This window comes from Dromiciops gliroides, chromosome 2, assembly GCF_019393635.1.
Source record: "Dromiciops gliroides isolate mDroGli1 chromosome 2, mDroGli1.pri, whole genome shotgun sequence".
Lineage (NCBI taxonomy): Eukaryota > Metazoa > Chordata > Mammalia > Microbiotheria > Microbiotheriidae > Dromiciops > Dromiciops gliroides.
Window position 1 is genome coordinate 148,823,193 of NC_057862.1, and position 23,213 is coordinate 148,846,405.

Sequence of the window (23,213 nt, forward strand, 5' to 3'; positions counted from 1 at the left end):
AAAAAAAACCACTGCTCAGTGAGGTCAACCAATCTAGCTGGAGGGAGAACCAAGCTCGAGGAAGCCAAAGGTCTACTTGGCACTGATCAGCAGATCCCCAGGCCAAGCCCTTGTATAAGTTCCCTAATACTGGGGAAATCATTTGATTCCTGTTCTTAGCACTTCGAAGGACCCAGAAAGTGCTCAGTGACCCTAACCCTTGCTAATGGAAAATGTGATCCACAAGAACAACACCGGTGGTTGTACTTTATGCCTTGTTACACAGCAAAGGATACTCATCCAAACAAACTCTCTAAGAGCACTGGGCCTCCCAACCCACTCTGAACTTTACATTCTCTGGAATGAAATCAATCAAGCCTCTTTGGCATCTGGCTTACATGGTCCTTCGTGTGAAACCTTTTATGGCCAAACACAGAAGAGAAGGAGCCAAATCAGACTGAAAAATACCGCTTTATTTAAATCTGCCCTGAACTACACTGGCGTGTTAGCTTGAATAAAAGAGGAGTAGCGAGTGAAGTGATCCCCCTGAACAAAAATGCCTGTATGGAATCAAGATAGTCATCTTCCACAACTGCATTAAAGGGCCTGTGATTATAGCTCACCACTCAATAGCCCAGCCTTGAGTACATACACATCACGCCAAATCTAGCAAAGAAATAAATAAGTTATTTACACTTCAAGTACAAAATCTTGTGGTTTATTCTTCTACCTTGTTACCATTTGTATGAACTTCACTTGATTTACTCCAGTCCCACTGATCAAGGGCACAGTTGTATATCTTATGTCTGTCCTTTAATCTGCCATTATCTCAGAGATGGCCATACGTATACAGGATTCATGTCAATCACACTTGACGAAGGGGGCTCCAAGTTCTTTCTAGTCCCAGGGTTTTATCAGGGAATTAGTGCTTTTATGTGTGTGTGTGTGTGTGTGTGTGTGTGTGTGTGTGTGTTTTTAGAGGGGCTTTACTTGAAATAGCCTTTCAGAATGAATTGCAGCTAGCATGGCGCAAAGACAGCAACAACATCTGGAACACACAGGAAATTGTACGAGGACATATATACTTCAGTTAACTTGGTAGCAGTTTGTGCTATGTTTCCACAAGATATTCCATGATTAAAAGAAGCACCAAAGGGTCTAATTGTTAAGTGGTTGTTGTTGTTGTTGAGCCCTTCCAGGAAACCTCAGAGAGACTGTCCCTCCTCGACGCCGCTGTCCAGACTGACTCTCCCTCTCCTGCCTCTGCCCCACCACTCTTGCTCTGATAGAACCTGCAGTGGCTCGAGCTGGGGGGCTTTGAAGGTACTGAAAGGCACTCTGCCGCCCTACCTGCCTCTCTGCACAGTTAAATGTGAGAGCGACCCCCACATTGCTCTTCATGACTCGGGAGGAACCATCAGATGTGCCGTCAAAACACCTCCCTAGGGCTATCTCCTTAGCTGTCCTAGGGTCCTGGTCTGTGACAGTGTAGATGCCATAGTTGTGCCCAAGTGGGTCTAATGGTGCCAGCATGGTGTACTCACTGGTATCATTGTTAACTGCTAAGGGGAGGTGATTGACCAGGTATTCATGTAGCATGCTGTTCACACTGGCCCGGTGACAGCTGCCCTGGGGGATAATCTTGACCAGTGTGCGATCTACCCGGTCCTGGTCATAAAGCATTCCACTACATTTGAATTCTAGACAGGCAGATGAGACATTGGGTTGGTCCCTGTCTCGGGTGCTCCTCACATCCCGGATACCATAGAGTTTTCCCACTGTCTGCCGATGGGTGCCACCCATGTTTCGTGACCTCACATTTACCTCCAGAGGCCCCACAATCTTAACTTTGATATAGCATGCCCGGAACTCCATAGGCTTGGGCCACCATGCCAGGTAGTCCTCTGTCCAACTCATCGGGTCATCTTCATTGAAGGGGACAGTGTTGTAGTCATACCTATCTCCCTCCACCCTATAGAACCTGAAATGGGGTGCACTGTATGGGGCCTCTTCACACTCCCGGAGGTTATCAAAAGCATAGATGGGACCATTGCTCTCCTCAGCTGTATTTGGTCTTGGTTTGGCCATGTTGATCTGGAAGGCAGTTTTCTTGACTTTGGGGTCATCATGATCTGTCCTTCTGTACTTGAGCTTGTTGAGATAGGGCTGGGGGACTCCAATGGCATTGGGGTTGAATTTGGGTGAAGACTCCACAGCTTCTAGTTCTTCTCCACCCAGGCTTGCCAAAACATAGGCAGAATAGGCATCTGGGGACTGATCATCACAGAATGCAGGCAAACAGGCACCATTAGGACCTGTGATGACACTGTCAAAGCGGCCCCAGGCCCTGGGATTGGATGAGAAGCCACTTTTTGGCTCCAGGTTAATCACAGAGACCACAACCCCTTGGACCTGCTCACTGGGAAGGAACCTCTCACTCCGGTAAGCCCTCACCTTGATGTAGCACCTCCTGCTCTCAGGAACATCCAGATTAAAGAGTCTCCTCTCTCGGATCTCCATGTTTCCCACCAGGAAGGTTCTCTCCTCCCTTTTATTTCTCCTCTTGTTCTCAAATTTGAAGTCTCCTTCCTCCTCCCACAGCCCTGTGTCAGGGTTCAGCGACCAAAGTTTCATCATTGGCACGTGCTCTGGCATCTTGACCTGAGCAGAGTCTAGATGTACCTTCACTTTGCCTGCATTGAGTGATTCGGTGGCAGCTTCATCTGTAAAGTCTACAGAGAACATGCCATAAGTCCGGAGCGGGAACGTGTCTCCTTCATTATTGATGAAATTCAAGTCGCTTTGGGTGGCTGTGGCTGTGGAAATGTTCCGTGGATCCAGGAAAGTTACACTGGCCTTAACTTTGCCCTTGTAGAGATCCCCATTCTGCCTGTAGAAACTGTTGGAAGGGATTTCTAGCTCTGCCATGGGATCTTCTCCATCCACCTCCCCCAGAGGGATGATGTTGGTCTCTATAGACTCCAAGGTAATGGGTGCTTTCTTCCTGAGCATCTTAATCTCATGGAATACCGCACTGCCCTTCTTGTTGAATGGAAGAACTTTGGTGGTGTTCACAAACTTCTGGAGCCGGTCCACAAAGGTGAGCACCAGCCTCTCAGTGTCCTGGGGCACATGGAGGGTGAAAGTCCCCTTGTAGCCGGTCATACTCACCCTCTGGTTCCCCATGTAAATATGACCAAACCTCAGGGGCTCCCCATTATCTGCTGCACTGACACGGCCCCTGACTATGCTCCTCGTCTCTGTACACTTCTGGCAGCTGCACTCTGTGGCCACCTTGGTGGGGAGTGTGTATCCACTACACTCGATCTCCCTCTCTTCCATCTTGGAGGTACCACAGCAGCTTTCTGTGGCATCTTTGCATCTCAGCCCATTGTCATGCTGCCCAGCACATGTCTTGATAGGGCACCTCCCCACATCATAGTAGAAGGAGTTGGTAGCATTCTGGAAACAATCATGAGGTAGCTGGATGAAGTAACTCTCAGGCTTTGGGTTGCAAGGAGGCTCATTTGGCGCTGTTAAAGGAAATGATGTAAATACTGTAGAAAGTTATTTCATATATATATATATATATATATATATATATATATATATATATATATATATGTTGCTGGGGTGGAAATTTCCATTTCCTATATCCTAACACCTGAGACAGAGAAAGTACCCAGAATACTAGCTGGGGGGCCCCAGGATCTCCTTGTCTTCTGCACACAGCTGTATTTTGCAGATTTAAGGGGAAGGTGGCTCAATAGGGTCTCAGGAAAGTTTCCCTTTGAAGTCCATAGTCAAAAGGATGAGGGCTTCAGTAAAAAACCACTATAGACAGCCTTAATTTACCCATATTCAACAGGCATTATTAGAGAGTCTTGGCAACTGAAAGGAGATTGATACCAGTTGTCCACTTGAGGACAATACTGTTTTGTTTTAATGACCTTGACAATGAGAAGTTTGAGTGAGTGACACATTATTTAAAGCTCACCCCCCACACACACCCAAAGAAGAATAGGACAAATGACAGGATTGTTAAGAGGGAGGGGTAAACTATACTGTTTGTCACTTTCCAAGGTGTAAAGGGACTGATAATGACCAGAAAGCCTGGAATCCCCTTTCTGCTGATCTGACAACAGGGAGGTTTTCTGCTTCGGGGAGGTTGTTATACTTTTCTATGTTCCCCATGTCAGGGAGAACTCTGTAGTGTCTTAGATGGTGTTCGTGGTTTCTGTTGCCTCTCTGTCCTGCCAACACCCAGACTAGGAAAAGGGACTGCATGATTTGGAGACAGTATTGACTCTTTCAGGGACCTAAGACTTATTTGATAAATAAATGCCTTCCCTCAAAGCACTGAAGACCAGCACACTTGAAGCAACTGTATTCCCCAAAGAAAAACCCAGGTTACCAACAAACTCATGATTTCCTATTCTCTGATTTTAATATCTATCAAAGCATTTGTTTTGGGAGAACAGGCACTCGGTTCTTTGTCAGGAATAATCCCTCCATAATATCCTTGGAATTTATTGTATTCATTGTATTTCTCTCTGTGTATGTATGTGTGTGTCTATACATTTATATTATGTTATATTATATTCATATATATTCCCATCCTTTATCTCAGAATGTGCCACCATTGGTAATGTTTGCTCTTTCTATGACTATAGGAACTGCTACACTAGGTTATTATGACCAGTGTTCCATCTACCTTCCATATAGTGGTACTGAAGGATTCATTGTGAGAGAACATGGTTGCCCTCCATTTTGTTGACTTCAAGGAACCAGGGATATGCCCCCAAGTTTTAGGCAGTTTAATGTAGTTGATGGAGTACTGGACTCAGCATCATTAGACCTGGGCTCAAGGTTTAGCTTTGCTTCTCATTAGCTGTATAGCTTGGACAAGTCACTTAACTTTTCAGCCTTAGTTTCCCCAACCATAAAAATTCAGGAAATATTAATTTTACAGCCTACTTCATGTCTTTGTTGTGAGAATCAAGTATATAGAAAATTGTTTTGCAAATTAAGTGCTTTACAGATACGTGATTCTGCTCTTTTTTAAAAATTCCCTTAATAATTCACTGAGAAAGGGGGCAGCTAGGTGGTGCAGTGGATAAAGCACCAGCCTTGGATTCAGGAGGACCTGAGTTCAAATCCGACCTCAGACACTTGCCACTTACTAGCTGTGTGACTCTGGGCAAGTCACTTAACCCCAACTGCCTTACCCCCCCCCAAAAAAAAAATTAACCAATAATTCATTGAGAAGCAGAGTAATAATGTAGATAGTAGTCTAGCTTCAGAGTCAAGAAAACCTGGATTCATGTTCTTTTGTTTTGGGGTTTTTTGTTTTTGTTTTTGTGGGGCATTGGGGATTAAGTGACTTGTCCAGGGTCACACAGCTAGTAAGTGTCAAGTGTCTTGAGGCCGGATTTGAATTCAGGTACTCTTGAATCCAGGGCCAGTGCTTTATCCACTGCGCCACCTAGCTGCCCCTGGATTCATGTTCCATCTCTGACACATGTTGGCTCTGAGACCTAGGACAAATCACTTACCCTTTCAGTGCCTTAGGGAACTCTCTAAGACTAGAAGGTGCAGGGAAAGGTGTCCATCTGCACGTATGGAAGAAATTCCTCATTAGGAACTCACTACACCAATGAAATTACAAGCCTAGTCTTAATAACGATGTCAATATGATCTATCATCCCTGGTTCCTCTATCCCCTTCTTGAACCTCCTTTTATTGTCTTAAAACCACTGCTTCTGGGGCAGCTAGGTGGTGCAGTGGATAGAGCACCAGCCCTGGAGTAGGGAGTACCTGAGTTCAAATCCAGCCTCAGACACTTAACACTTACTAGCTGTGTGACTGGGCAAGTCACTTAACCCCAACTGCCTCACTAAACAAACAAAAAAACAAACAAACAAACCACTTCTTCTGAGATTTAATAAACCCTGCCTAGTTCTAGTATTCCAGGGTTTAGTGAATGAGCCAATCCCTGCAGAGTCAAGACTGATTGCCTAAGCCTGTCTTTTGAAGTCACAGCATGGATGGTTTCCCTTTAGGTATATTAGCTGACATTTGACCTCAATGACTCATCTGCCTCCTTTCCCTACCCCCTAACAAGCCTTCCCTCCCTGGAGCATAAATGAAGCATCTTTGTTCTCTCAGCTTGGACATTTCACTGTGAAGAAAACCAGAACATCATCTTAGACAGAAAAGCTTGATGGGAAATATATGCGAATGCTATCTGTCTAATCTACATCAAACTGTTAGCCTTCTCAAGGGGAGGGGAAGGGGAAGGAGAAAGAATTTGGAACTCAACGTGTTTTTGGTTTTTTTAAATGTTTTTACATGTAATTGAGGAAAAACAAAATTAAATATAAATGGAGATCCACCGCTGTGAGTGTGTTCTTGACCTTACCTATAATAGTCAGCCGAGCAATCTGTGACTTCACAGCTCCCGCATCACTTTGGGCCTTGCAGAAATATTCCCCAGCCTGCTCCTTCTGCAGATTTTTCAATATCAGGTTGCTCTCATACTTATATAATGAAGGGTCCAGCAGGGTATTGTTGTGGTACCTACAGGCAGTGGAGACACTGAACTAGGCTGATCCTCCTATCCCAACCCATCCACCTTTCTTGGAGCAGATAGCTTGGCCATGTGGCAGCCACCATGCCCCTGGAAACACTGGAAGGACAAAAGAGGAGGCAGCTTTTAAATAGACGGCCCTGGAAGAAGGGCTGAAGTAAGTTCCCAGGTCCCTACAGCCAATTTTAAGACCATTCCTGAACCACCTCAAGGGAAGACCCCCTTTCCCTTGGGGAAAACATAAGGGAGGAGAATAAGCGTTATTCTTACCAGAAATACTTCTCTGGGCTGGGCCTCCCTGTGGCTTTACAGCACAAAGACACACTCTGTCCAATTTTCCTTGCCTTTGTCTCTGGATTCTTCACAATGTAAGGTAGCTCTGAGAGGGGAAATTAACCTTTGCAGTTGTAAAATGATTGTGGTTTTGCTTTGACTCACACTCAAACACAAATTAGAATAATTGGTAGCATTCTCCTGGGCTGTGCCTGGGTTACCTGGAGCTTCTAGGTCCAAGGATTGTGTCCTGTAGCTCCACCCCCAACTCCTCCTTATGCCATTAATCCCCTTGCCTGGGCCAGAATCCTTATTTGCCACACCCTTCTCCCATACTAGGTTCCATGTCCTCATACTTGGTACAAAAGCAAAGGTTCTTAACCATTTTTGTGTGGCCTGGGTTACACCTGGCAGTCAGGTGAGGCCTAGAATGTTTTCAAATGCATAAAATAAGATATGTGATTACAAAGGAAACCGATTCTATTGAAACACAGTTATCAAAAGACATTGTTTTAAACCAAGTTCACAGACCTCAGGTTAAGAATTTTTGTAGTAGATATTGGAGAAGCTTGTAAGATTCCCAGTGGGATGGGAGAACTATCTTGGGCAGGAACGGGGTTATCTCTTTCCTTCCTGGTACTTGAAGAAGGAAAGTGAGGAGGAAGGGGAATTCTGTGAAGACAGGAGCTTCTTGGGGACTCTCTGGAATCTCTATACATGCTTTTGGCCTATCCCAACTTCCCAGACTGGTCTATCCTAGTCCAGGCTCTGTGACCTCATTATACCATTACTTTGGGGTTTAGAGGAACCTGATCCCCTTCCAAGAAGACTAACTACCCTCTAGTCCAGAGGTTCTTAACATTTTTTGTGCAGTCTGATGAAATTTATAAAAGACCTTCTAACCTCAGAAGCATGTTTTTAAAAAGCATAAAATACATAGAAAACCAATTATATTGAAATATAGTCACCAAAAATATATTTTAAAAAACAATTTCATGGATCCCAGGTTAAGAACCCTTGCTTTAGACTAAATCCAAGACTAGACTAAACCCAAGAGGAGTCAGATGGGGTACCTGCTCTTGCAAACTCAGCACTAACAGTGGCCATCCTCTTGTTGGTCGTGGGCATCGTCAGGACAATTGGTGCAAACTTGGCTTTGGTGATTTTCAGAACAGTTTTTCCATCAGGACACAAGCCAGGGATTCGGAACCTCCCGTTGCTATCCGTCTGGGTGAGGGGCTTAACTGTCTTGGTCAGCAAATGGACGGTGGCCCCTGTGGCAGGGTCACCCCCAGGGAGAGATATGGCCCCATGCAGTACAAAGTCCTCACACATGCAGGCATCACAGTCAGCATTCACCTGGCCCATGGTGCATGACATGTCACAAGCTGGAAAAGGGAAAATCCCAGTGACCATTGATTGATGGACTGGAGGCCATCATCACCTCATGACTGAATCACAACAATAGCCGGTTGGTAGGTCTGCCTGCCTCAAGTCTCTCCCCACTCTAATCCATTCTCCTACCACTGAAGTGGTTTTCCTAAAACTCAGGCAAGGGGAAGAAGTAAGGTGGGTTGGGAAAAGGTAAGTGAAGAAGGAAAATGGAATTGGAGCAACTGGAACACCTCCATTTCTTTCCACCAGTCAATGCTCTTCCACTCCTTCAGTCCTTTATTGGAACTTGTAAGGACCTTGGAAATCATCTGGTACAAACCACTTATTTTACAGAGGAGGAAACTGAGTGCCAGAAAGTAGTTACACAAATAGTGACAAAGTGAGGTCTAGAACTCAGGTTTTCTGACCCTTTATTCTTTTTCCTACCCAAGCTGCCTCTCTGGCAGAGGTGCTCTGATTCATCTCGCCCCAATGAGATCTTTCTTTTACTTGTCATCTTCCCGGCTCTTATGGATTGGTTTTGTGCTGCTTCATTTGCACTTAACATTAGACTTGAAGTAAAAAACCCTGGGTTTGAATCCTGGTCATTTAATCTCTCCAAGCCTTCATTTCCTTATCTATAAAATATAATATTACTTATATTACTGACTTCATGTGTGGAAAGCAGTTTTAAAATCTTGAATTTTCAACTTTACTTTAAAACTATCATCATCATCACTACAGGGTAATGTTTCTTTAAAATATATATACACACACCCTATCTCACCAACTTGGCTTAAATTTTCTTAATTTCTTTTACATTTTCTGCTAGATCAGAAACTGCCTCAGGAAGCAGTAAATAGTTCTTGTCATTTTCTGTGTTCAAGAAGAGAGGCTGAATGACCCTTAGATATTGTACTGGTTCCAAGTAGAGGTTAGACACACTCTGTTCCAACACTGAAATTCTAGGATTCTAAGGGCCCATGAACCTAGAGACTTACACCCACAGAAATTTGGGCTTGAAAGAGACTTCAGGGGGCAGCTAGGTGACACAGTGGATAGAGCACCAGCCCTGGAGTCTGGAGGACCTGAGTTCAAATCCAGCCTCAGATACTTAACACTTACTAGTTGTGTGACCCTGGGCAAGTCACTTAACCCCAATTGCCTCACCAAAAAAAAAAAAAAAAAAAAAGAGAGAGAGACTTCAGAAGTTATCTGGTCTAACTCATCTCTGAGCAGGAATCACCTTCACGATACCCCTGAGAAGTGACCATCCAGATTCCCCTTGAAGATTTCCTGTGATGGAGAATGTTTTCTGAGACAATTTAGTGTGCCTTTTTTGTTAGGAAGTTTCTCCTTGCATCAAGCCAAAATCTGCCTCACTGCATCTTCTGCCTGTTGCTCCTTGCTCCTTCCTCCTCATATGAAGCAAAACAAGTCTTTCCTCTTTCATACAATAAGTCTTCAAATACTTGAAGACAGCCTTCCTTAGTAGTCTTCCTATATATAGCACTGGTACAAGCCTTTGTCCATAATGAGTACTCAGTATAAAAACATCTGATAGGCAGGTTCAGGTAATAGTGATAGCCCACATAGCCATCATCTAGGGAAACAACCCCCATGAAAAGGGTCCAGACATCCTCACCAGCTGTCAGACAACTGTGACTCACACACAGGTCAGGCAAGCCAGCCTCGCTGAGACAGTAAGGCACTGGTGGCATGGGCTGACAAACCTCCACTACCACCTTGACCACCATCCCTCCTCAGACTTCAGTGGGGACCAGAACCCAAGAGCCTTGAAAAAGGCAATACTTCTAGTCCAGTGTCCATAGGCATAATCCTGGGAAGCAAGCCCTGGAGAGATACAGTCTGGACACTGCTTCTGCAGGTGCTATAGCCACAGCTACCAAAGATCTGGGAAAGTCCTTGACACTGTCAGATGGTTCAGCATCAGAAACCAATGTGATTTTTTTTTTTTAGTGAGGCAATTGGGGTTAATTGACTTGCCCAGGGTCACACAGCTAGTAAGTGTTAAGTGTCTGAGGCTGGATTTGAACTCAGGTACTCCTGACTCCAGGGCCAGTGCTCTATCCACTGTGCCACCTAGCTGCCCCAACCAATGTGATTTTTCTCAGTGGAAATGTCATTAAAAAAGAGGCATGGCCAACTGCTTTGCCACTCCCCAAGGACAATGGGACCTTTCCATCTGATTTAGAGAGGAAACCTTCTCTAGGTATTGTCTCTCCCATTAGATTGTGAGCTCCTTGAGAGCAGGGACTGTCTTCCTTTTCTATATGTATCTTCTGTACTTAATGCAGTCCTTTCTACATAGTAAGTGCTTAATAAAGGTGTCATTCATTCACTTATTTATTCATTCATAATAGTTAACATTTATATAGTGTATTAAGGTTTGCATAGCTCTTCATATTTGTTACCTTAGTTGAGCCTCACAACAGGGCTGTGGAGCTAAGTGCCATTCATATCTCCATTTTATACATGATCAAACTAAAGCTGGGGGTTGAGTGATTTGTGTAGGGGCCATGCAGCTAGTAAGTGTCTGGGGCAGAATTTGAACTCAGGTCCTCCTGACAGTAAGTCCAGTGATTTATCCACTAAACTACCCAGCTGCAGATAACTTCAGATTGGAATATTTATATCAGTCAGTCAACAAGAATTTATTAAACTCCAGGCACTGTGCTAAGCAGTGAGGTCACAAAGAAAGGCAAAAAAATACAAATTCTTCCCTCAAGAAGCTCACATTCTAATGGTGAGGACAATATGCAAACAACTATGTGCATACAAGATATACATGACAGGGAATCTCAGAGGGAAGGCACTAGCAAAGGAGGAGACAAAAAAAGTTCTTAGAGAAGCTGAGATCTGAACTGAGTCTTCAAGGAAGCAATCTCATGTTGCCTTCCCTTTATCTGAGAGAAGCTTGAGGATTTCCCTTCATTTCCCTCATCCTCCCCAGGCCTTTCTGTTGGCCCTCCCTTCCTCTGGACATCCCACCCATTCTCACCCATTTGCTTCTCATCTCTTTGTCTCTGTTGGAGGAAGGAAGGGGAAGGAGGCAAAGGAAGAAGAGGTATTAGGGGAGTTTATAGCATTGCAGTTATCCCTTCCACATCGTGGGGGGGGGGAGGGTGTTAATGTTGCGGGGGGGGGGTGTTAATGGGGGTTAGGGACTCAGTGCCCTCTTGCTCTGGGAAATCTGTGTAAAATTTTGGCCCAATTATCACACCAGAGAAGTCTGAATTATTATGGTATTAAAAGATAGGATTTTGGCACTCAGCGGGGCAGAGCCAAGATGGCAGAGAGAAGCCAGGAAGTTGCCTGAGCTCTCCCGAACTTCCCCCCAAAACAACAATAAATCAAGCCTCTGAATGGATTCTAAAACAACAGAACCTACAAAAAGACAAAGAGACACAATATTCCAAACTGAGATAATTTAGAAGAAGACTTCAGGAAAGGTAGGTCTCACTTAGGCAAAAGGGGAGCACAGTGCAGCACAGTACAGCCCAGTGTGGCTCAGTGTAACACAGCGTGAAGGGGATGGGGTTAGTCAACAGAAAGCTCTTGGCCACTGCACAGCAACTGAGGCCTCTTGGTCCCAGCTTAGCAGGCTGGTGGTACAGCAGGCCAGTTGTGAGAGCCATTAGCACCAGCTGAGAGAGCAAACTGCCAGCTAGAGAACCACCCACAGGACAGGTGCATCTTGGCTAAGCCATCCTAGCACAGGGAGCAGGTCTAGGTCTGTGAGGAATCCACAAGGCACAGAGGCCTCAGAGCAGAACTCCAGAGAACTAGCCCCTATTCCCCAGCACAAGAAGCTTACAACAGTGGCCCCTGTGCCCCAGGAGCAGACCTCAACTTTAAAAGTAAAAAAAATATAAGCCATAATATGAGTAAGAAAAAGAAAAGGGCCCCTACCATTGAGAGCTTCTGTTGACAGGGAAGACCAAAACACAAATTCAGATGAGGACAATACCTTCAAAATGCCTACATGTGAAGCCTCAAGGTGGAAGATGAATTGGTCTCAAGACCAAAAAGCCTTCTTGGAAGAGCTCAAAAAGGATTTTAAAAATCAAATGAGAGAGGTAGAAGAAAAATGGGAAAATAAATGAGAGAAATGAAAGTTACACAAGAAAATTATATTTAAAAAATCAACAACTTGGAAAAGGAAGCAGAAAAATTGAAGAAAACGAATCCTTAAATGTGGCTGACAGAGCTCAGTAGCGGGGGTTTCCACCTGGGATAGAGGGATGGGATGGGCAGGGGTTAAGGAAAAGAGGATGATGCTGGTACCTGCACAGGCCTGGCTCACACAGAGCCGACCCTCCTCTGTGGCTTCACTGCAGAGCCAGGGTGTCTCTACCATACAACTCCGAGTTCGGGTTTGAACACCAGTGTGACCACAGGCAGCTGAACAGTCGCTCCACTGGGACCAATGACTCCAGGTCCTCTCAGTCTCCCGGCGTAAAGATCCTAAAAAGGAGGCCAGGTGGAATTAGTAGGAGACTCTGTTCAGGCTCTATATACCATTTCCCTCTCTCATCTCCCAAGTCTATCTACCCAAAATCCCCCATAGCCCTTCAAAGGACACCTGCCACAGTCCCCCAGTTGGCAGACAGCCACTTTTCACTGTGCAACTCTTCTCCAAGAAATTTAGTTCTCCAGGGGAGTTGGCCACAAGAGCTGCTAGCAAGAAGACAAAAGATCAAGGGTTTGCTTAAAGTTGGAAGGCAGAAGGAAGTTTGTAGTGACTTGTATAGAGTGCATTATGTGGTAGAAGAAATTCTTGCCCAAATACAAGTTGGACTAGGTCACTGAGATTCCTTCCAACTCTGAGGTTCTGGGAATCCACAAATCTATCCTTGTGGACTATCTCTATTACTTGCAAAGAGTAAGAGATTATTTGCTAAACACAACATCAATTTTAAAAAGAATACATTAGGAAAATGAGCACACTAATGCATCATTGGTGGAGTTGGGAATTGGTCCAGCCATTCTGGAAAGCAATTTGGAACTATGCCCCTAAAAGCCCCTGAACTGCATACCCACTGGTCTAGCAATACCACTACGAGGTCTATCCCCCAAAGAGATCAAAGAAAAAGTGAAAAGACTCATATGTACAAAAATATTTATGGTAACTCTTTTTGTAAGAACAAAGAAGCAGGAACTAAAGGAGTGCCCATCAATTGGGGAAAGGCTAAGCAAATTATCATATGTGAATGAAAAGGAATATTATTGGTACCATAAGAAATGACGAAAGGGACAGTCTCAGAGAATCTTGGGATGACTTGTATGAACTGAGCAGAACCAAGAATACAGTTCATACATTAACAGCATTATGGGGGACAGCTAGATGGTGCAGTAGATAAAGCACCGACCCTGGATTCTGGAGGACCTGAGTTCAAATCCTGCCTCAAACACTTGACACTTCCTAGCTATGTGACCCTGGGCAAGTCACTTAACCCCCATTGTCCTGCAAAAAAAAAAGCAAAAACAAAAACAAAACAGTATCATAAAGATAAACAACTTTGAAAGGAGAGTATTCTGAAAACTCAATGATTAACAGTGATTCTAGGGGTTGCATGATGAACTATGCTACCCATCCCTGTACAGAGGGATGATAGACTAAGGTTGCATAATGAAACATATTTTGGGGGAAAAGGGCAATGTAGGCACTACTTTGACTTGACTATGCATACTTGTTAGAAGGCTTTTGTTGTTATTTTCCTCAGTGATGGGGGAAGAGGTAAGAGGGAGAGGAAATTGATTTTTCTTAATTGAAAAAATAAAAGAAATCCAGTAGTATAGTATAGACAACACTTTAACAACCACAACCCCCCCCCCAAAAAAAACAACAACTTGCTCTCTCTTACCCTTATAGAAATAACCTGAGTGTCTTCATAGAGGCTGGTGAGCCCTGGGCCTCCTAACTGGGTCTCCTACCCAAAAGAGCTGGCACATAGAAATAATTACCAATTACAGTGAAGTATGGAATTGAGATCCCATCTATTCCCCCATTCCACCAAAGTCTTGGTGAGTGAAGGTCACTGGCCCTCACTAGAAGACCACATGAAGACTATAGTAATCCACTCTCCCCAACCCAACCTTAGGCTGTGTAGTGTGGCTAGTCTGGACGAGGGCTTTCTGAAACAGGAATTGCCACAAAATGACCAGAGAGAGGGAAGACCTATAAGAACGCTAGCACTGGGCATGGGTGGGGGCGGGGTAGGTGTAGCTCCATCTACCAGTTTTGTTATCCTCACCCTGAGAGGCCTAAGGGGCAAAGTGTTTCCCTCATGCAATGACTGCAAAACATTAGGATCCTTGGGAGAAAGGTCCCTTGTGGTCTGATGACCAAGGACTCAAGCTGGGAAGAAGTTGAACAAAATGACCAAGTCTGGGCAATGTTAAGTTGATCACATGAGCTAGAGGTTAAGGTATTAGACAGGTGGGTGCCATCCAACCCCTAGGATCACTGTTAATCATTGAGTTTTCAGAATTCTCACCTTTCAAAGCTGTTTGTCTTTACAATACTGTTAATGTATGAACTGTATTCCTGGTTCTGCTCAGTTCAATGCCAGACCTTTATTGGGTTTCCCCATCTGGAAAGCTGGGAGAATGAGTCTTAATTCTGATGCTCCATTATGGGAATGGTATGTGGGTAAATGAAAGACTGCAGAGCAGAACCAGCTTTCCAGAAAAACAAAACAAAACAAAAACAAACAACCTTCAGGACACACTTTTAAATTTAATCTGCATTATTAACATTATTTTCTCTGTCCCTTTCTTAAATCTAGACAACAAACAAAACAATAAGCCAAGCCCCTCTGTAGCATTTGCAGATTTCAGAGGTGTAAGTGCTTACATTGAAAGTGGACAATTTGCTAGTTTCAAGCAGGGCAAAGGTCCTGAAGAACTCTAGAGACCCACTGACTTGCAGCGCCCCCAGAACTCTCTGGCATCTCTTGGCATATGTTCAAAGCACAATGAAGGCAAGGCTGCACTCCAGAGCAGGGCTTTTGGGTCATAGGCTTTAGAGCCGGAAGATCATAGGACCATATCTTTAAAGCTGGAAAGAACCTTAGAGATCACCTAGTCTCACACCCTCATTTGGCAAAAAAGGAGGAAACTGAGGCTTAATGAAGTACAGCGACTTGTCTAAGATCACACAGGAAGCAAGTAGAGGAGTTAACATTCAAGGCCCAGTGTACTGGCTCCAGGTCCAAGGCTCTTTTGACTATACCTGGCTGCCTCTGGATGATTGACCCTTTTCAATTGATAATGCTGTCACTGACTATTATGAGAGGGTTGGGGAGGATCATGGGGTATTGCTATCTCCTTCTACCATCTAGAGCCCCATGCTTTTGCTGCCATTGTCTCAAGGAAATGATCTTCTTTCTCTATCACATAACAGGAGTGTGTGTGTATGTGTGTGTGTGTGTGTGTGTGTGTATGTGTGTGTGTATACACACGGAAGGTATATACATCTCTTACTCACCTGGAGGGCAGAAGAATCTGACAGTGTAGTTGGAACAGTTCCTGCCTGGCAGTTGCTCCTTGTTTATGCACCAGAAGCCCTCTTGAGGACTGCTGTGAACCCTCTGGCCAGTTCCTGCCACAGGTAACCAGTCAGTAGTCCTGGCCTCAAGCCTCAGAGGCCTTGCACACACTCTATCCCCATAGTAAAAGCGGATGGCATCCAGCCGCTCATAGTCACCCTGTCCACCAGGGTGGTCGATGTTGAACCATGTTGTCCACTCCCCAGGACCTGAATAACCAAGAGATGGGGTGGGGTTACAACTGGGGGTCATGGAGCCTTTAGGAGCAGCCCATCCCGCTGGGTCGGGGTGGGGATGAACAGCCCTGAGCCCATAGAAACCATTTGGTGGCCTGGTGGCCTGAGGATCTGCCTGTCCTGATTTGAAGAAATCACCCAATATTGCCAAGAGGAAATAGTAGAACTGGCTGCTTTTGCTACTAGACTACGCATTCTAAGCCCTTATTCTTATCACATTAGCCCTCTAAACAAAAACCTTTAATAGTTCCCTAAGACCTGAATAAAACCCAAGCTCCTGAGCCTGGGCCAAGCCACTTCATGATCCATCCCAGATTTTGCTTTTTAGACTTACTGTGAAGTGTCCCACCCCCATGGCTTTGCTTATGCTGGGCCTTCTCCCTAGGTACCTTAGCCTCCTTCTTCCCTTGCTTAGTTCTGCCTGATTCCTAAAAAGCCCAACTCAAAGGCTACCTGAGGCCTTCCATGATTCCCTCCATCTAGAAGTAATCCCTCCTTTCTCTCAAATCCTATAGTTCCTTTATGACACTTCCTTATCCTACCCTGTACATGTCTCATTTCTCCTACTAGACTGTAAGCTTCATGAGGGCAGGGAAGATGTCTTATACTGGTTTTTATCACCCCACAGGACCTAGTTAGTACAAGGCTGGGCAGAAATGTCTCATAAATACCTTTTTGGTTTTGTGGAGAAAGTGCTTTGGAAAGTACAAAACTACAATAATGAATGGTACCTTTATTATTTCCCCAGTGCAGGTGTGTCCTGGCTTTTCTGATTTTCTTCTCATCTTGACCTTTCTACTTGTAGGATGTCGTCCGGGCTCTTAGTAGCTCATGAAACAGCCTTCCCCCCTGCCCTGCTCACTTTCATCCCCTTTTCCCAGACTCCCATTGCCCAGGGGCTGAGGGCCCAGAGAGGTCAGTGACTCACTGTCTTCAGGGTCAGCAGGCTTGGCCAAATTGTTGAGGTTCCTCCTCCCTGGCTGCACTCTCCGAACAGACTGGGAAAGCATCGTCTGCCTCATCCCAGGACCTGCAGAGGACACTAGATCAAGTGTTAGGGTAGAAAGAGGCAACTTTTGTAGATGGAGAACTTGACCACTGCACCTGTGATCTGGGTGGCCATAAGGAGTCAGGTGGGTCCTCCTTCCCAGACCCTTGGCCCTTTGCTCTGGGGAACTCACTGGGGAACTGAGCAAAACTGTGAAGTCTATAAAGTTAAGAGTCTTTGGTAGCTCCATTCTTTCCTTTCTGTGCCCTCTCCCTCTCTCATTCCACTGACCACCTTCAAACACACAATATCTGTGTACTACCCTCTTGTATGGGGGAAAGTAATTAAATTCATTCATACTAGCGTGTTAGTGACTGGTAGTAGCTTCATGTGTTCTACCTTCTAGAGGGATTTGCATTTTTAAATGACTTTGATTTTGAAATTCTTTAGACCTAACCGAGATCTCAGAGATCATCTAACCCATCCCTTCTTTTTGTTGTTGTTTGTCCTTCATTCTAAAAGAGGACCATGACATCAGGGTGATGTCATGACTTGCACTGAATTGAATGTAAGTGAGGGAGGGCTATGCAGAGTCACCAACCTCACTCTCTCCTGCAGAGCCATCTGCATCCAGTGGCAAGATATACATCAGGACAATTGGAGATGGCCCCAGATGTTTGAGACAATCAGGGTTAAGTGACTTGCTCAGGATCACACAGCTAGCAAGTATCAATTGTCTGAGGCTGGATTTGAATTCAGGTACTTCGAATTCAGGTAATTTGAATTCAAGGGTCAGTGCTCTATCCACTGTGCCACCTAGCTGCCCCTTCTTTTTGAAGACACTATAAGGGTCCTGCCTATAGTCATGTAGCAAGTTAGTAGCAAACCTGGGATTAGAACTCAGATCTCCTGGCCTGTCCCCATTGAATGCTCTTTCTACTGTAGCACATTGAATAAAACTCTAATAGCAGGATTTCAGGGCCCATCAAACCCACCTATATATGGCCCTGCCCCTGAGACACCCTATGGGGGCCTCTAGGGATGTGACCAGGCTTCAGCACCAGCACGAGTGCTTAGGAGCCCAGGGCAGAGCTCATGGGGAGCCTACCCCAACATCTTTATTCCTCCTTCCCATCTTCCCAATATACAATAACATCGGGAGACAGTGAGATTCGAAAGCTAGCTCAAGTCAGGGCGCTTGGATTTTAGTCTTAGCTGTGTGACCTTGGGCAAGTTATATCACCATTCTAGGCTCACTTTCTCCATATGTAGAATGAGTGGAGGGGAGGTAGGTTAGATTGTCTCTAAAGTCCTTCCCCAGCTCTGAAAACCTATGACTCTATAACAAGTAGTGCGATGAACCATGTACTAGCAGCCTATGACCCACAAGGACAGCAACCAGACTCACACTAGACTTTCCCTGGTCATTAAAAGGCCTCATTCCACCATAAGCTCCCTGGGGAGTGGTTAGATAATGGTTCTGATGACAATGGATGTTTATAAAGTGCTTTAAATATTGCAAAGTGCTTTACATTTCTTATTTCATTTGATCCTCACAAAGAGTTTGGGAGAAAAGGATGATTATTATTTCCATTTTACAGAAGAGGACCCTAAGGGTCAGAAAGGTTAAGTGATTCCCCAGGTCACCCAACTAGTGTCTAAGGACTCAAAGGCTTTAACAGTAAGAGAGAGCAACATTATCATCCCCCCACATTTGGCCTGAACTGCCTCTGACCATTCAGCTTAAGCCTTTTCTTGAAAGCTTGGCTTCATACAAAGGCCAGACCACTGAGGATTAAAAAATAGTCCCCTGAGACAAAACAAAACAAAAAAAAATAGGGGGTAGCTAGGTGGTACAGTGGATAAAGCACCAGCCCTGGATTCAGGAGGACCTGAGTTCAAATCTGGCCTCAGACACTTGACACTTGCTAGCTGTGTGAACCTGGGCAAGTCACTTAACCCTCATTGCCCTGCAAAACCAAACCAAAAAACAAAAGAAAAGAAAAAATAGTCCCCCATTCCCTTAGGGGGCTATTTTTCTTGGGACCTGCTTTCAGTGACTCATCTTAAGTTCCAAGGAGGGCATTTGCTATTGAAGGCCATCTTCCCTTGTCCTCGGACTGCTAGACCTATGCTTACCTTCCCCAACCCAAGTCATCTGTTTATAATCATAGAAATCATAGGACTTAGAGCTGAAGTGCATTTTAGAATTGAAATGGACTTTTAGAGACCATCCAGTCCAACCACCTTATTTCACAGATGAGGAAGTTGAGATAGAGGGTAAGTGACTTGCCCAAGGTCACACTGCTAATACATCACAGAGCTGAGATTTAAAGCCAAGTCCTCTTTCTTGTAAATCCACCACTCCAGACCATCTTCCCAGTTCAGAATAGGGGCAGGGGGTGGGAGTGGGAAAGACAGTAAGACAGCCTCAGAAGAACAACCGTAGCAGTTTTGAAAACCAATTAACTCTCATGTTCAAAACCCAAATTAGAATTTTTTTCCCTGTTGCTTAATTGAGACCCAGGAGTTCTTTTTAATCAAACTAATTTGATTTTCTCCCAGATTGCCGAATGTTTAATCATCTTTTCAAGCTGCCAGCTGTCAGGATTGGAAAATAGCAAGGAAGACACCAAGGGGGCCTATGAAGGGGTGCTGAGACAACATTTGTTCAAGCACCTGTGTGCCGAATGACGTTGGGGAATGGCAGCACAGGAAGGGGCATTGAAGACCACTTACTCCTATCACCCACCTGAATTCTACTATTTGGAAAGGAGACTCTGGGGTCCCTAGCAGCCCCTGGGGTAGCCGAGGAGCCCCACTAGAGGGGATCCTGGGCCTTTCCTTCCCCTGTCTTGGGAGTAGTGGGGGATAAAGGGAGCTTTCTGGTTGATGGTGTGGCTCTTAAAGCTTTAAATCAAAGGCTAGGCATGGATCAGCCCAAGGACCAAGTAGTTAGTTCATCAGGCTTCTTTGCATAAAGATGGGCACATGTTGCCTATTTGGAACCAAGCATCAGGATCCAAATTAAACTGAAAAGACCCAAACCTTTTGAGTCCTTTGCTACTCCTTGACTGGGGGGGAAGGATGAGAGTGGAGATTAAGGTGGGCCTACAGGTGGGTCTGGGTCAGGCATAGTTAAGTCTAGTCTACATCTAGACGTGGGAAACTTATAGAATAATCAACCAAGGCTCCAAAGGTCTCATGATGGAACATGCTACCCATCCCATGACAGAAGAGTGAGGCACTCAGGATATAAAATTCAACATATTTTTTTTGGACACGGCCAATGTTTTTTTTGGGGGGGTGGGGCTTGGCTATAGATTTGTTACTAGGATTTTCATTTTCTTTTCTTTTTTTTTCCTTCAGTGATGGGGTGGGGGAGGAGAGGGATAGATTTTTGCTCATCATGAGATACTCAGGAAAGAGTGGATACTTAGCCTTTACCCAGTGCCACGGTAACCTCCAGGATCAGGAGGGAGACCACCCAGGCCTTTACCACTGCCATAGCTCCCTCTGGCCCCTGGATGGGGAGGGTGGCGAATTGAGAAAGGATGGCTCTGGCCTGGTCAGTCCTTCCTCTAAAGATAACTTTCCCACAAGTTCCTCCAGATCCAGTGACCTGTAAAGAAAGTTGGTTTTATTCAATTCTTTAGTTCTCTGATCATTGATGGTTTAAGGGAGATAAGCTTTTCAAGATGGGAGGGCAGAAACATTGCAGCTGGAGTGAGATATCTTCCTCATTAGGTCTCAGCCACTCTGGGATCAATGTTCTACCCCTCCCCCCAGGTCAAACCAGGCAGATATCTTCCCCCCAATCATTACCCCCCTCCAATTTCTCCCTTGGAGCAAGTGCCCCATTGCTTCTCAGCTCACAGCCCTCCACAGGCCAGCATCTGGAAACAAGAGGATCAGTTAGGATTATTCTCACCACCAGTGCCAATAACATCCAACAAAAGAACCAGGGCTTCTTTCCAAAGGCATCCTCTGTCTTGAATTATTTATCAGTCCCTCTCTCCACCCTTGCCCCCTTCCTGAAGGCTCCAGTGTATTATTTATCATCTCCAGTCTCCCTGCTCAGATCCTCCACCTCACCCCCCTCACCACACACACCTTCAGTCCCCATAGGACCTCCAGGTCTTCAGAATAGGCTTCTTGAACCCAACCTCTGCCCCCTTGCTCACCCTCCCACAAAATGAGGAGGCTATGGAATCTGTAGCCACAACACAGTTTCCACTCAAGGTCTTGTCCTTTCAACCTTTGCCCCCAACGAGTCTGGGGAAACCCACCCGGAGAGCTGGGGGAGGGAGGACAATCAGTATAGAAGGCAAATGAATCAGAAACAGACCCCTGGACAGATTTATTTCCAGATGTACACGGGTTGCAGCTGGAACAAATTTCATTCATTTTGTTTGGGAAGCCCCAAGCCGGAGACTTAGCTGGGAGGCAAGAAACGGTGGTGAGATAATAGGGAGCTGAGAGGACTGAGCAAAAGCCGACTTGCTTCCCAAATGTCCTAGGCCTGGCCATGCCATGTGAGAATGCCTTGTGTCCCATTGGGGAACTCTTGGTTTGGTTTGGTTTTTTAAAGACTACTTCAACAAATTGTAAATTGGACTTGTAAAGCAAGATGTGGACAGTCCTCCATCGGGATATTTATATCTCCCCCCCCCTCCGGGGTTTGGCCAGCCTTGAATCTAGCTGGTTCTTGGAAAACTGGGGTAGAGGGAGATTCAAAAATCCTTAGCTTCAACCTCCAAAGTCCAGTTCAACCCAAAGGGTGGAGAAACAGCTGGGGAGTGGGGGATGGGGTACAGATTCCAGATGGGGAAGAGAAGGCCGGACGGGAAGGGTGGGGTGACAGCCACCCATGAGGAAGAATCAAACCACACTCCCAGTTCTAGAAACCTAATTTCATAGAAATTTAGATCTGGTAGGGGCCTAAAAAGAAATCCAGTAGGGCTCTGGTCTCCCCTTCACAACTTACAAATGAGATAACGGAGTCCCAGAGAGATGAGGTGGCGATTGTTTGCCTAAAATCACAGCACAATTGGAGGTTCTGCCTTAAGATGAGGTAGAGATCTGACTGAGGAAAATAAAGAGGCTCAAAGATTTGTCAGACTCAAGCTGAGCGTGCTCTGTGGAGAGACCAGGGCGGCCTCAGGTACCTTGTGGAAAAAGCATTTCCCTTCTGGCAGCTCCGGGAGCTTTGCTAACCACATCCCCCGACTTGAAGCCTTTCCTGCCTCCACGTGTAACCGAAGCCAGGGGACAAAGCAACTCCAGGGAACATCACGAAGAGAACACGAGATTCTCCCAAAGGTCCCAAGGCTCCGAGCAGGACCAAGACTAAAGGAGACCGCTCAGTTTGGGGAATGGAGGAGAAGGGAGAAAGAAACAAGGAGATCAAATGATGGATAAAGGTAGGACACTACGCTTTCCTAAGAGAAACAGAGGCTCTGGTCTCACTGTGTGCAGATTCCAAACAAGCTGGAAAGGGGCTTGTCCAAGTATGGTCCCAGGACAGGGGAGAACATTCTTGGGGCTAGTCCTGAGTTCCACGAAAAATGTGGTTGAGAGTGAGGGTGGGGAGCAGGTTCTGTGCTCCGAGGATGACGATGAGGATGAGGATGGGGATGGGGATGGGGACGGGGATGGGGATGGGGCGGGCCATTGCTTACCCGAGTTCTGAGCTCAGCTCCTCAGCCAAGGGACTGTGTCTTCTCCACGCAGGCCAGCCAGACCGCCCGGCTTATATAGCACAGCTGGTGGCTCAGCTCGTGGCACAGAGCCACGGGAAGCGGCAGCCGAAACCAGATCTGAGCCTGAGGAAACCTTAGCACCCACTCCCCTCCCCATAGCAGCGCACAGAGGCAATGATTTGACATCCAGACCCTCCCTCAGGAAACACTTTGCAAGCAGGGCTGGGATAAAGAGTTTCTGGAATCAGAGAATTTAGGAGCTGGAAAGGACAGCACCCTGGGAGCTGACTGGGGCTCTGTGGAGAGGAAGGAGATGTGGGGAATTCTATATTTTCTGCTATTTTCAAAGTGGGCCAGGGCATTTTTTTTCCCATGGAGATGTGACTGTCACCCTATTGCCCTCACTCCCAGAGACGGAGAAGTAATTTGTTTAAAGCTGAGCTCAGCATACTCTGACCACAGACCTGACCAACCCCAGAGACCCCTGAGATTATTCCC

At 45.6% G+C, this 23,213-nt stretch overlaps 1 protein-coding gene across 1 annotated transcript; it reads right to left on the bottom strand.

The window, feature by feature from the left end:
- Positions 1-486: 486 nt before the first annotated feature.
- LOC122742696 (cartilage intermediate layer protein) lies at positions 487-22,705 on the bottom strand. Its single transcript, XM_043987120.1, has 9 exons — positions 22,695-22,705; positions 20,461-20,635; positions 16,954-17,055; positions 15,729-15,998; positions 12,524-12,703; positions 7,915-8,229; positions 6,839-6,947; positions 6,401-6,558; positions 487-3,512 (listed from the first exon to the last, which is right to left on the bottom strand). Exons 2-9 carry the CDS (start codon positions 20,519-20,521, stop codon positions 1,138-1,140), a joined length of 3,570 nt encoding a protein of 1,189 aa, XP_043843055.1. The 5' UTR covers positions 20,522-20,635; positions 22,695-22,705; the 3' UTR covers positions 487-1,137.
- Between the last annotated feature and the right edge of the window lie 508 nt (positions 22,706-23,213).

Excerpts from the sequence above, each read along its gene's own strand:
- LOC122742696 (XM_043987120.1), bottom strand. The coding sequence starts at position 20,521 with ATGGCAGTGGTAAAGGCCTGGGTGGTCTCCCTCCTGATCCTGGAGGTT. Across the intron at positions 17,056-20,460 it reads GGAGGTTACCGTGGCACTGG|GTCCTGGGATGAGGCAGACG; the intron begins GTAAAGGCTAAG and ends TGTCCTCTGCAG. Across the intron at positions 12,704-15,728 it reads CAGATTCTTCTGCCCTCCAG|GATCTTTACGCCGGGAGACT; the intron begins GTGAGTAAGAGA and ends CCTCCTTTTTAG.